Genomic DNA, 13,323 nt, shown 5'->3' with positions numbered 1-13,323 from the left:
ACTAAGACATTACACCAGCGGACAGTAACGCTTTACCCTAACCCTAAAAACCTCATCCCCCCAACCGGAAGACAGTAAGAGGCCTCGAGTGAAATACTCAACATAAAATATTCAAATTTCAATTCAATGTTATTTACACAAAACCCCAATAATAATTATTTCAAGGCACTTTATATTGTAGGTCTTAGTGAACCCTCTAACAGTCGGAGGACCCCTGTGCGCAAGCACTTGGCAACAGTGGTAAGAAAAACGACAAATTAAAAGAAAAAAAAAAGATTTATCAAAAATGACAGTTTTAAGCCTAATCTTAAAAGTAGAGAGGATGTCTGTGTCACAAATCCAAATTGGGAGCTGGTACCACAACAGAGAGCTCTGAAAGCTGAAGGCTCTGTTTCCCATTTTGCTTTTAAATGGGAAGCATTTAAAAGCTTAATAGATCACTTCCAGAGTGAAGTGATCTATTGGGGTAATACAAGACGGTGATGCTTAAAGAAATTGTAAATATACACGAAAATATAAAATAGAAATATACAATACCCCCCCCCCCCCCCCACAAAGACATAGGTTACCAAGCAGTCATCATGAATTCCGCTAACTGATAGCTAGCCAAAAAAAAGCTAGTTCTTTCAATTTACAGTTAGGTTCAAGGTAGCCGTGTTTAAAGGGGGAAAAATGTCTGATAAGTTAATAATACTGAGGAGTTACATTAGTTGATACTAAGGAGAAAAAAAATACACAACAATTATGAGACAAAAGTCTGACAAAAAACCCCCCAACTGACAGCCTGCTGCAGAAACAAAGAACTATGACATTTAGCTATAAGTTAAAATGCTGATTTAAAAGGAAAATAAACTGAAACGGAAACAGAAGCCATAGTTTTAGCTTTTCTCTTATATTTGTGATTGAGTGACCCCAAACTTTGCTTGACACTGTTGCAGTATGTAACAGAGGCTGCAGCTTACATTTCCCACCAGGCTGAAGTGTACTTTATACCCCACCTGCAGCCCTCTGCCTGCTCACCTGTCTGAGTGCGCCAATCAGCAGCTGCAGAGTAGCAGGGCGCGGCTCTTGGCTGGAAGAAGGTGGGAGCGGCAAGGATTTCTGGGTAGATGAACAATGTCGCTACACTTGAGAGTGCACACGATCCTGCAGTAAGTGAGAGTACTGGGATTCTGCGATTACAGGGCTTAATTACAGGGCTACAGGGTTTCATTTGGGCGGCTTACAAAATGGTAAGTAACCTGTGCCCATAACTGGATGTACTGAGGTGGCTCTATCCGCTTATAGGCAATGAAATGCATCAAATTATTGGCTCAGTGTATCCAAATTATTGTTTGTGTGTGTTGTTTGCTTCGTTTCTTTTTTAACCTGAGATCAGCAGATTGTAGGTTATTTGGATTTGTATATTATAGCTGTATAATCAGTTAATAGCAAGAACTTCCTTGTTCAGAGGTCATGAAATCGGTAGGCATGGCCCAAACGTTTTTAAGAAGTGGAAATTAGAGGAGAAAAAATAGTGTGAGCCCTCTCCTCCTCATGTTAGGATAACTAGACTTTGGGTAAAGCCCAGATCCAGTCAGACAAGTAAATGAATGCAAATCTGTGGTGCTTGAGTTTCTTTGGTATTTACACAGCATAGAAAATAATTGCATCAGGGTTAAAAAGTGTCTGATTCAGCAAGTATTGTTCCACACATGGCTATTTTTACTCCACACGTTCTCATAGTCACCTTGTTGCAGGTAGAAGCAGTGCTTTGTGCAGCTACACCCCAGGGCAAAGAGCTTTCATTAATTGCTGTTGCACAACACAACCACTATATTTACTGTGTTATTGCACTCAAAGGTGATTTAGAGGTGTTATGTCTCCCTAGTGATCTTTACACATGTCTAGTTGGCAAATGTAATTGCGGTTTGGCACAGCCACATGCAAAGGCAGGTATTACCGTTCACTGCTTCGCTCTATGTTTGTGTTTCTCTGAAAAGCTACACATTAACCACTTTTTAGCTACAAGCAATGTGTTTGCAGGGCTAAAAATGACTAAACCAAAGTCACTGTTTTCTGCTCTTCCATCCGCTTTACCTTCAGATGCGCTTTCTGTTGCTGTTCAGTCGACAGGGGAAGCTGCGACTGCAGAAATGGTTCACGCCATTAACAGACCGGGAGAAAAAGAAGGTGATCCGGGACATGATGATGCTAGTGTTGGCTCGTCCACCACGTTCCTGCAACTTTCTCCAATGGAGGGACCTCAAGATAGTTTACAAGAGGTGGCGGCACAACACACAGCTCTTTATTGCTTAATGGTTAACGTGCATGTTGCCTTTGCTCATACTTCAAAATTGCACACAGAGCGAACACACTTGTTATCAGCAGATAACGTCAAGATCTAGATAAACACACAGATCACAGATGACCTAGATTACAGGTGGGGAACACAGTCCAATAAGGAAAGATTTTTTCTATATGATGCCTTTAATGCCACATTTGTATTGAGACTGGGCTTTATGGTAAATGTTGAGAAATTCACAATAGATCCAGTAGTTATGGAAAAGAACGGACAAGAGCTGTTAAAACATCTACACATGATGTATTTATTTGGAGGTTCTTCACCTTTCTTTTGTTTGATATGATTTCTGTCCTGGAAAGATGCAACCAATCACACTGATGTTGAAAGCACACCCTCTTTCACTTCTAAGATTTTACATATCAAGGCACATTACACGTCATTATTTACTTAACAAACACTATGCAGATTCTCTCTCTCTCTGTCGCCTGTAGCAGCAATAATTTGAAATAATGGCTTTCTGTGTGGCTTTATTAGTGTCACACATTGTTGAGAAGGATTTTGGCCCAATAACCTGCTCAACCCCTGAGCTACAACCACCCACTGCTTATCTGAATCATATAAGCTCATCTAAACTACCATAGGGTAAGAGGCAGGATACACCTTGAACAGGTCTCTAGTGTGCACCACCCCCAAACCCCACCCCTGTGCATTACAGCCATATATCGCCACTCCAGTCTTGTCTGTCAAAAGGACATTGTTTGACAAGTATTGTGGTTTGTCCAGGCAGAACTTTGCAAACCTAAGTTGTGCTGCCATGTTCTTTTTAGAGAGAAGAGGCTTTCTCCTAAAAAACCTTCCAAATAAAACATACTTGTTCTTTCTAGTATCTTTCTAATTGCATTGACCTGAACTTTGATATTTAAAGTTAAATGCCTGTAGAGTCTGAGATGTAGCGCTTGGGTTTTTTTTTGCAGTTTCTGGCCTATCAAGACTGATGAATGGTTGCAACTTTTGTGGTCTTTGTGTCACACTTTGATAATTTATTCCTTATGGAGAGTATGCTTTCTTTACTTAGAAAGAATGCTGTGATCATCGGCTGCAGTTCTGGGGCGATCGTGGCTCAAGGCCATTCTGTTGCTATGCTTACCTATGCACTTTTTTCTTCTTGAGTGTGCCAGGTTGCTCATTTCAACACTTAAAGTGCTTCTGCTGTCTCTCTGATGGACTTGTTTGTTTTTGCTGTCCAATGATGACATGTTTCACTTGCATCTTGAGAGATTATTTGATTGCATGTCATGGCTTCGCAGCCAAAGTTCCCAAATGCAAATTTACCTTGGAACCAACTCTTTTACCTTATTCACTGGTGAAGAAACAACAAGGAAATAAACTAACACGTGTCCATGAAGCACCTTACTGGTCAGCTGTCTAGTTAACTTTAGTTAGAAAAGAAGTTGCTTCATACACTGCACAGGACCCACAAACTCCCAGGCCTCTGGTAGAGGAACCAAGCTTAAATACATATATACATATTCAATTCAATTCAATTCAATTTTATTCATATAGCGCCAAATCACAACAAAAGTCGCCTCATAGATACAGAGAAAAACCCAACAATCATATGACCCCCTATGAGCAAGCACTTTGGCGACAGTGGGAAGGAAAAACTCCCTTTTAACAGGAAGAAACCTCCGGCAGAACCAGGCTCAGGGAGGGGCGGGGCCATCTGCTGCGACCGGTTGGGGTGAGAGAAGGAAGACAGGATAAAAGACATGCTGTGGAAGAGAGACAGAGGTTAATAACAGATATGATTCAATGCAGAGAGGTCTATTAACACATAGTGAGTGAGAAAGGTGACTGGAAAGGAAAAACTCAATGCATCATGGGAATCCCCCGGCAGCCTACATCTATTGCAGCATAACTAAGGGAGGATTCAGGGCCACCTGGCCCGGCCCTAACTATATGCTTTAGCAAAAAGGAAAGTTTGAAGCCTAATCTTAAAAGTAGAGATAGTGTCTGTCTCCCGAATCCAAACTGGAAGCTGGTTCCACAGAAGAGGGGCCTGAAAACTGAAGGCTCTTCCTCCCATTCTACTTTTAAATACTCTAGGAACAACAAGTAGGCCTGCACAGCGAGAGCGAAGTGCTCTAATAGGGTGATATGGTACTACAAGGTCATTAAGATAAGATGGGGCCTGATTATTTAAGACCTTGTATGTGAAGAGCAGGATTTTCAATTCAATTCTGGATTTAACAGGAAGCCAATGAACGGAAGTGAAAACAGGAGAAATATGCTCTCTCTTTCTAGTCCCTGTCAGGACTCTTGCTGCAGCATTTTGGATCAGTTGAAGGCTTTTCAGGGAGTTTTTTGGACATCCTGATAATAATGAATTGCAGTAGTCCAGCCTGGAAGTAATAAAAGCATGAACTAGTTTTTCAGCGTCACTCTGAGACAGGATATTTCTAATTTTAGAGATGTTGCGCAAATGGAAGAACGCAGTCTTACATATTTGTTTAATATGTGCGTTGAAGGACATATCCTGGTCAAAAATGACTCCAAGGTTCCTCACAGCGTTACTGGAGGCCAAGGTAATGCCATCCAGAGTAAGAATCTGGTTAGATACCATATTTCTAAGCTTTTCAGGGCCGAGTACAATAACCTCAGTTTTTTCTGAATTAAGAAGCAGAAAGTTAGCGGCCTTCCAGGTCTTTATGTCTTTAAGACATTCCTGCAGTTTAACTAATTGGTGTGTGTTATCTGGCATCATGGACAGATAGAGCTGGGTGTCATCTGCATAGCAGTGAAAATTTATGCTATGTCTTCTAATGACGCTGCCTAAGGGAAGCATGTATAATGTAAACAGAATTGGTCCTAGCACTGAACCCTGTGGAACTCCATAATTAACCTCAGTGTGTGAAGAGGACTCTCCATTTACATGTACAAATTGGAGATCTATTAGATACATATACATATATATATTGTTGGGTCTGTGTTTCCACAAGCCCAGCTACACCCCCGAACTAAGACCTTACAAATTTAAGAAACACAATGACACATTCAACAATTAGACTTAACATATATATATGTATTTTTATATTTCACCATATTGTATTGCATTCTTGTTTTATGACAACATTGTAAAAATGATCACAATAAGCTTTTCTCTTCCTCCACTGCAGGTATGCCAGCCTGTACTTCTGTGCTGGTCTGGAGGACAAGGATAATGAGCTGCTTGCCCTCGAGGTGCTGCACAGATATGTTGAGTTGCTGGATAAATACTTTGGAAACGTAAGTAGAGTTGGATGCCATGGCCTACAACAATCCAGAGGTTGTTAAGGGGCTCTTTTTAAACATCATCCATCTTTCTCAGTTGTCCCTGCACCTCTGCTAAGATGTTCTCAATTATTTTGGCTAATAACAGCTCTGCACAGGTTGACCTAAGTCACCAGTGTTATACTGGGAGTTATGCAAGCCTCTCAAAATTCTTCTCAAATATTGAAAAGATACAGCCACCGTGTATGGACTCAAGTATGTGATTGTTGGACACCCTGACTACTGGCATTTTTTCTCACTCAGGCTAAATTGGTTCAGCTTTTTTATACATTGGGTGATGTCAGGTGGCAGGCCCTGGCTCACAGCCTGTGTTCAACTTCTGCACATAGATACAGATATGTTGAATGGAAGTTGAGTGCACTTTATGTAGCTCTATCAACTTCAGTTCAGACCCCTTGATTAGGTTAAAGGAGCTTAGTCTAAAAATCAAGTACACAGAGTAACTGTGGGTGCCTTTTTAGGTGAAACAGTGCAATGTGGGGTTTTTTTTCATGGTGAGGACAGTAAAAACTCCCTTGCTCAAGCTTGTCAGACTCCCTCTAGTGTCTGTAATCTGTCGCTGCTTCAAAACACTTTGAAGCACTCCTGATTTGACTAGACTTAGAAATCAGCTGAACCTTCTTATTTACAAAAACCAGCCAATGAGAACGAGTGGTTTGCGTTCTCAATGCAAAACACTGGGAGGTTAATTTGTTTGGGAAACAAACTGGCTTGACAACAATATATAAAAGTCTGCATATATGTATTTATTTTTCCTTGTAATTCTTTCTTTCTTTCATATATATGTTTAAAACGATAACAATAATATTTATATTTATAACAAGGTGCAATAATAATTAATGTGCAATAATAACAGTGTGCAATACACATACACTTATTCTTCTTTTTTATACTAAGTTAATATACTGTGTTGTGTTGTTTGTTACGTTGTGATGTGTCATATCGTGTCGTGTTGTGTTATATGTAGTGCCGACGTAGGACAGTTTTTCCAATTTCATTGTACTACTGTACTATGTATGACTGTGCAATGACAATAAAGAGTTATCTTATCTTATCTTATCTTATCTTATATATTTGCAATTTCTTTCTAAAATTTAATGAAATTTAATTGGTGGTTTCATCCACTTAATAACACTTAAATAACTAAATAAGTATCATTTAAAAAATAAACTGATAGTTAATTAAACTTGAGTTTGTAGTTTGAGAGACATAGATGTTTATTGATCGGTAAAGAGTTGATTTGTAAAACATGTATCAACATTATCTAAATGGTTACAGTCACAGCTGATGTTCATAACACATTTTTTCAGGAGTGCATACAGATGAGAGAAAAATGATCACCCACCTATGAAATTTTACGTTTTTATCAAATTGTTTTTGTAATATTTAAAATGTACATTCCATATTCCATAATAGTTATTGTGTACAACAGTATGTAATTCACAGAGTTATTTTTTGTACACACCCTAATGATTTAAGCTGATTGCAAATGATTCATTAACATTATTATCGTTTAATTGTTTATGGTAAAACAACTATTCAGTGAAGTGTTACGAGATGTATTCATTTCTCTGATCTGATGCATGCTGTGTCGTTCTTTTTCAGGTGTGTGAGCTGGACATTATTTTCAACTTCGAGAAGGCTTACTTCATCCTGGATGAATTCCTCATGGGAGGAGAGATCTTAGAAACCTCCAAACTGGCCGTGGGTGTGTCTATGGAGGAGGCCGACACACTCCAAGAGGTATATTAAGCTTTTGTCAAACATTTAGCTAGTGCAAGCTTTGCCCTGACTCTTTGAAAATTCATTCTTGTGACTCTTATGTCACCACAGACGATGGAAGAATACATGAGCAAACCTGCCTACTGAGCCAAGAGAGGACGGCGGATGGTTCACATTTGAAAGCATGAAGCGAGATGTTTATCGCTTGGCAGTAAAGACTCTTTCAGGGTAGTGCTGTGGTCATACAACAACCACAAACCTGGTGATATTTTGACTCAGGTGTGAAGAATAGTAATGATGTTTGCATCTGTAAGTGCCTTTGAAGGCTCATATTTATTAATCTCAGGGTTTCGTGACAGGTAAGTGACTGAAATGAGCCAATATCACCTTTTTCACTTAGTATTAGTTGTTTTGTGACTTTATTAAGACCGATGCTTTGTGTGGTGGTGAGCAAATGGAGAAACACTAGACAGTAAGGAAAAAAATAAAGTCAATGCTTTATTTACCTCAGCTATGTCACATATGACCACATTTAAGAAAGAATTACCAAAAAAAACACAAGTGAATCTAAAGGATCCAACACTGGTTTTGATTGTGTGTGCGTTGAAATGTAAGGCTGGTGAGACACGTGTACTCATTAAGTGTTGTTTGAGCAACCAAGTCATCTGGAAAAAAACAAAAATAAAAACATCAAGAGAATGTCTGAACACTTACATTTCTGCTAATAAACAGGAACGGTTGTAAACCTACAGAATAACTAAAGTTGACTGCATGTTTTATTCTTCAAAATACTTTATTTTTCTTCCTTCCACCAAAACAATAGAGAATTATGTATATATATCTACAGCCTGATTTATATTCCCGGGGCAGTTTTGGCATCGCTTTCCTCAGTTTCTGGGTTCAGATAGCTCAGCAGTTTCATCATCGCCTCATTCTCTAAGCCTTGCATTTGAGCGTTACTGCCCCTGTCGTCACCCTCAGACAGTTTCTTTTCCTTTGGGCTATTATCTGAATCCATTTGATCAAAATATTCCTCCATGGCCTTTTCAAAAGAGCCTGTTGCGCTCTGGCCAGCTTCCTCCCGCTTTTGACTCGCCTTGTTGTTCCTGTACGCAGGTTTGGGATACTGTGCCAGCATCTGAGCAGCTAGATATGCTGCCAGTTCATCCTCATCCACGGTGTCATCGTAGTCATCTTTGAAAGTGCTGGGAAGGCGCCTTTGCGTGGGAGTGGATTCCCCAAACACTCCCGTAGGCTGACTGTGAAGTCGTGACAGTGAGCCTCTGTGGTGCTTCTGCTTCCTGATGGGATTCTCCGCAGCTCCCAGCCCCAGGATTTTAAGGATCTCTTCCGTTCTTAGCTCCTCTGGGGTCTTTTGTGGATAAGGCAGCCGTCTGTTGTAGAATTTTTCCTGAGGAATGGTGTTTATCTTCTTTGAGGATATCTTAGAGAGCGTAGTTTCTCCTCTGGCTAAACCATTGCTCTTTTGCGACTTGTCCTGATTCGTCAAGTCTCCTGTTTTCAGCATGTCCAACAGGTCTTCGGGTGGGATCTGGTATTTTTGGGAGATCTGAATGAGTTTGTAGATGACCCGTGGATCTATGTTATCTCTGTACTGACTCTGAGCCACCATCCTCACCGCCCTCTCTCTTTCCTCTTCCTCCTCTAGCTCTCTTTTCTGCTCTTCCTCTTCCGTTTTCTCCAGCACCTTCAGGAGGTAGTAGTCCACCAGATTTCCTGCATCATCCAGATCTTTTGACCTTTTAACGGGGTACCCTTCACCATCCTCCTCATCTTCATCCGCATCAGCCCCTTCGTCATTGTTGTCGATGTAATTGAGCCCTCTGTAAGCCTCATATTTATTCTGCCTCTCCTCCTGCTCGTCTTCCTCTTCCTGTCCTTCTAGTGGACCCCAGTCTGTCAGATCCCCTCCTATATCGTCATACGCTGCATTCCTCGCATTAAACAGATCTTCATCTACATCATCCTTCTCCATGTTGTCCTCCTCATCTAAGCGCTTATGTGTGGTCTTTGGGCTGGTCAGCTTGTCAAGTTCATCAAAAACAGACTGCAGCGTGGCTAGGTTCTGAGGTGTGTACTTCTCCTCCACATTCTCATTGGTACGTTTGTATGGGCTGTCATGCTCCAGCCCCTCCTCGTCCTCTTCCTCATCCCCCTCACCTTCCTCCTCATCCTCAAACATTAAGGGCAGCTTCTTGTGAGGCGTGATGCTCTGTTGTTTCTGCTGCACGTACACCCTGTGCTTCATGTCTGTCCTCTCTGCGCTGGGACGAAGCAGAGCAGGCTTGGAGGCCTCCGTCTGCTGGAGCGTGCTGAGCACAGCCTGCAGCAGCTCTTCACTCTTATCCTCCCTTCCTTCCTCGTCCTCCTCTTCCTCATCTTTGCTCTGTGTAGGGTTGGAAGCAAGCCTCACCATGGCACGCAGCTTCTCAGCATCATCCATGTGGCCAGCATCGGCAGCTGGAGTGAGAGGAGGCTCCACATTGGTTCTTTGATGGAGGCTCTCAATGAACTCCAAGGCTTTCAGCATATCTGCGTTAGGAACCTGGTGGACATTCCTACTCTCTGATTCACTTCCACGAAGTCTATGCGCCCTCAGTGAAGCCCCATGAATGCTGGAGGAACTGAGGAAGAGAAGGAGCAAGAGGAGGTTGGCAAAACAGACAAGGAAAGGTTTGCCTGTGGCAGAGGTCTCAGGGAGTGACGACATGGTGACGCCTGTAGATGAAAGACAAAAGAAGCACATGTCAGCTCTGACCTTTACACGGTTATACCTAACAGGTTCTCAGTGGTTACCGCTCTGGCATTTCTAAAATGCCTTCTGCTGTCATTGTCAATTTAAATGTCTGCTTTGATGATAACAGCGCAAACCACAGTGACATCTTTGGCGACACTGAGTCCATTTGTTTGTCTGTGACAGGGATGACTGGTGCTCTGATGGAAACCAGGTCAAACACCTTGGAATAAATGTGAAATGTCAGGGAAGAAACTATTAAATTACTGTTAGCCTTTTACATCCGCTCTGCTCTGCTGTAGTTAGAATCAGGGAGGGCGTGGGAGCGGTGGTGGGGCTCCCACTAAATATGATTGCCCTCCTAAATGTCATCTACCCCCACCCTTAGTAGGCTACATTTACAGAAGTACTTACAGATTTAAAGATTTTGGCCTCATTCACTCCTATTTCAGACTGTATTCTACTGAATTTGGGAAACAAATACTGCACTTCATACTCCATACCATTTTTTAAATTAACAAAAAATCCTGAAGACAGACAGAAGAGTGAATTGTTTATTTTATTTTATTAACCTGACACATTTCAAGTGTATGTTAATATATTTTTTACAAAGTAAAAATACGTAGTAGCCGTGACTCTGAGTGTAAATCACCGTGCAGGTCAGACACTGTTTGTTTTCCCTCGCTGATATTTGGAGATCACACTGGAATGTGCCGCCTGTTCGCCAGCAGCGGAACAGCAGCGGGAACAGCAGCGCCTTCCAGCTCCCGTCTAAAATCTCATTAGACATCGAATTGCTGCTCTCCGTGAGTCACGGCCCTTGTTGTCAAGGTAACCCGGTAGGGCTGATGTTCCCATGGAATCTCTCCTTTAGCCCGAAAACCTCTGAACAACAATTTTTTTGCATTTTCTGACCTTTTTATTTTTCGAACTTTTAAGTCCGCACATAAATGTCAGCGTTCATTAAATCATACTTACAGAATAATTTTATTTCTTTCATTTCATTTCTCTCACTAAGACAAGAATTGTGTCTCAGTGAGAGAAATAATAAGGACATAGAGAATAACAGAATAATAAGAACACGAGAAAAGACCAGAAGTGCTACGGCATCACAAGCACCATATTTACGTCTCCATCGGTTCTTCAGAGCTACATTTAACTTGCTCGAACTTCAGCAAATATTATGGTTAGACTAATGTTTACATTTGCAGCACTAAAAGTTACTCTTAAAAGCCACAGAGGCTCCGAAAATAACCTGGAGCGGCGCGAGAACAAAGACACTCTGCGACCAACACAACCTCTGCTCCTCAACATCTGTAGCGGCGCATCAGGTTGGCAAAAAAACGAAGCTCTTTTTAAACGACTGAAAAGCCCGCTCTCTGTTCGCGGCGAGAAAAGAGAAAAGCGCGTGCGTTAGACGGCATGAGTACAAACAACAGATAGCTCACCTCTGGAGTTCAGTTTCTGCCGAGGGTCGGGAGTGAGCTGAGCATCTCTCTGCCTCGCGGTGCGAGTCTGGATTTCAGGACCGCGGAAAGCTCCTCGCGCTATTAGAGGAACCACCTGACTCGTGCGTCAGAGAGCCAGGAGATACGCAACACACCCACGCGCACGAGTTCACTTACATTAAAAACGCCCAGCACGCGCACGCGGGTATTTCATTTGAGGCAGCCAAACAAAAGTGCTTCTGTCTCTAAATACGGACTGAAATTAGTTCGTGCAGCCATCATCACAGCTTATAATAGAGATGCATAAAGCCCCGTATTTATAGGGCTGCCCGGGGTATCACAGAGCGCGACTCAGGCGGTGTTTGAAATTCAGTTTCCTCTGAGAAACCTTATTGTTGTTGTTCAGATGTGGTGGAGGAGGAAGACCAAGCTGTTTACACTAACTCACCTTTTGAGGGTCCATTCACCGTTAAAATCCTAAATGATAGGGACTAAATGAAATCAGAATGTATGAGTTACCGTGTGCCTGCGCTGATTATATAGTGCGCTTATAGTGTGTTTACCAACAGAAAGTGTTGAATGGCTGCTGTCATTGTGTCTCTGCTGCAGCACAGAGGGACGGAGACAGTTAAAAGTCCACCGATGACTCACATACGGACTCCGCCAAAGCCAGAGACGGGCGGGGTGACAGAGGGACTGCGGAGGTGTGTGTGTGTGTGTGTGTGTGTGTGTGTGTGTGTGTGTGTGTGTGTGTGAGAGAGAGAGAGAGAGAGAGAGAGAGAGAGAGAGAGAGTGCCGTCAACCAGCGTGCACTATGATCTCTATTTATTTTTGGCTGCCTGTCAAATCTTGTCTATTATAAATCTGTGTGTGCGTGCGTGTGTGTGCAGTGCTTGCAGTTTCATTCATAAATCCACTGCTTTGCTGCGTTTGATTTCAGTTCTGGCTATCCTCCACTGACCGGGCTGTCTGACATTCAGTGGAGCTTTTCTTGTTTTTTCGCTTTGTCACAGCTGCAGTAAAACGGTTCTCTGGGTTTTTCAGCATCCTCACAGTCCTTCCTCACAATGACTCACAAAGCCTGACACAATGTAAACAATTTAATGTGATTTAAAAAGCCCAATTCTTCTTCTTCTTTTCTTTTGGTAAAACATTTGTCAGCACTTCCATTTTCAAGCTTTTCAAAACATTATACAATCTGCTTTAAAACCCTTTTGTGTTTAAAATGTGTATGTACATGGGGTGGGAACTGATGAGTCATACAGCATCTTTTCCCATTCATTAAGGAACTTTAGAGGCTCACTGTTGTCACATTCACAACTTCTAGAAGACACTGTCAGGGCCAAGGGAGTAAAAGAGAACCAGGACAAAAGAGCTAATTTTTATCTCATGCCTCCTTCAGCCTAATTACACCCTCCCTCATGGATAACACGCACACATGCACCCATCCACACACTGTGCCACTTTTGTACTGATAAAGCCCGAGCTGTCTGACTAATTGCTTGTGGTTGTGTCCGTGGAAAGATTACTGGTAAACAGAAACCAATTACAGCTCAGTTCCGCTCCCATTTCCACCGCCTGTCCACTGAAAAAGACAAAGTGCTTTCTCAGGTCAGATGACAAGTTTCTCATTGGCAATTAGAATTTCCTTTTTTTCATACAGCTGTGTTATGTCACACTTTTTCAAAATGGTAATTTATTTATGTCGTTTGTAACGTGGTGAATGTGAAACTTTTTCAAGCACAGGATTGACTTTGCCACACTGACTTCTAGCTCAGGTTGCA

At 41.9% G+C, this 13,323-nt stretch overlaps 2 protein-coding genes across 5 annotated transcripts; one reads left to right on the top strand and one right to left on the bottom strand.

Moving 5' to 3' along the window:
* The first annotated feature begins 1 nt into the window (after position 1).
* ap1s3a (adaptor related protein complex 1 subunit sigma 3a) lies at positions 2–8,085 on the top strand. 4 transcript variants are annotated; one of them, XM_026192512.1, is made up of 5 exons: positions 2–240; positions 2,086–2,264; positions 5,461–5,569; positions 7,220–7,357; positions 7,448–8,085. In XM_026192512.1, the coding sequence occupies exons 1-5, from the start codon at positions 127–129 to the stop codon at positions 7,481–7,483; spliced, it is 576 nt and encodes a 191-aa protein (XP_026048297.1). In that variant the 5' UTR covers positions 2–126; the 3' UTR covers positions 7,484–8,085. The 4 variants fall into 4 exon arrangements, with proteins under 4 accessions (XP_026048297.1, XP_026048299.1, XP_026048298.1 ...); XM_026192514.1 differs by lacking the exon at positions 2–240 and adding an exon at positions 1,031–1,151 and having other exon boundaries at positions 2,109–2,264; XM_026192513.1 differs by lacking the exon at positions 2–240 and adding an exon at positions 1,031–1,151.
* Positions 7,822–11,651, bottom strand: scg2a (secretogranin II a). The gene is made up of 2 exons (XM_026192507.1): positions 11,540–11,651; positions 7,822–10,075 (listed from the first exon to the last, which is right to left on the bottom strand). Exon 2 carries the CDS (start codon positions 10,065–10,067, stop codon positions 8,190–8,192), a length of 1,878 nt encoding a protein of 625 aa, XP_026048292.1. The 5' UTR covers positions 10,068–10,075; positions 11,540–11,651; the 3' UTR covers positions 7,822–8,189.
* Between the last annotated feature and the right edge of the window lie 1,672 nt (positions 11,652–13,323).

Source organism: Astatotilapia calliptera, chromosome 14, assembly GCF_900246225.1.
Source record: "Astatotilapia calliptera chromosome 14, fAstCal1.2, whole genome shotgun sequence".
In the NCBI taxonomy this organism is placed as follows: domain Eukaryota; kingdom Metazoa; phylum Chordata; class Actinopteri; order Cichliformes; family Cichlidae; genus Astatotilapia; species Astatotilapia calliptera.
The sequence above is the reverse complement of the archived record's forward strand: the minus strand, read 5'-3'. Positions and strand labels throughout refer to the sequence as shown.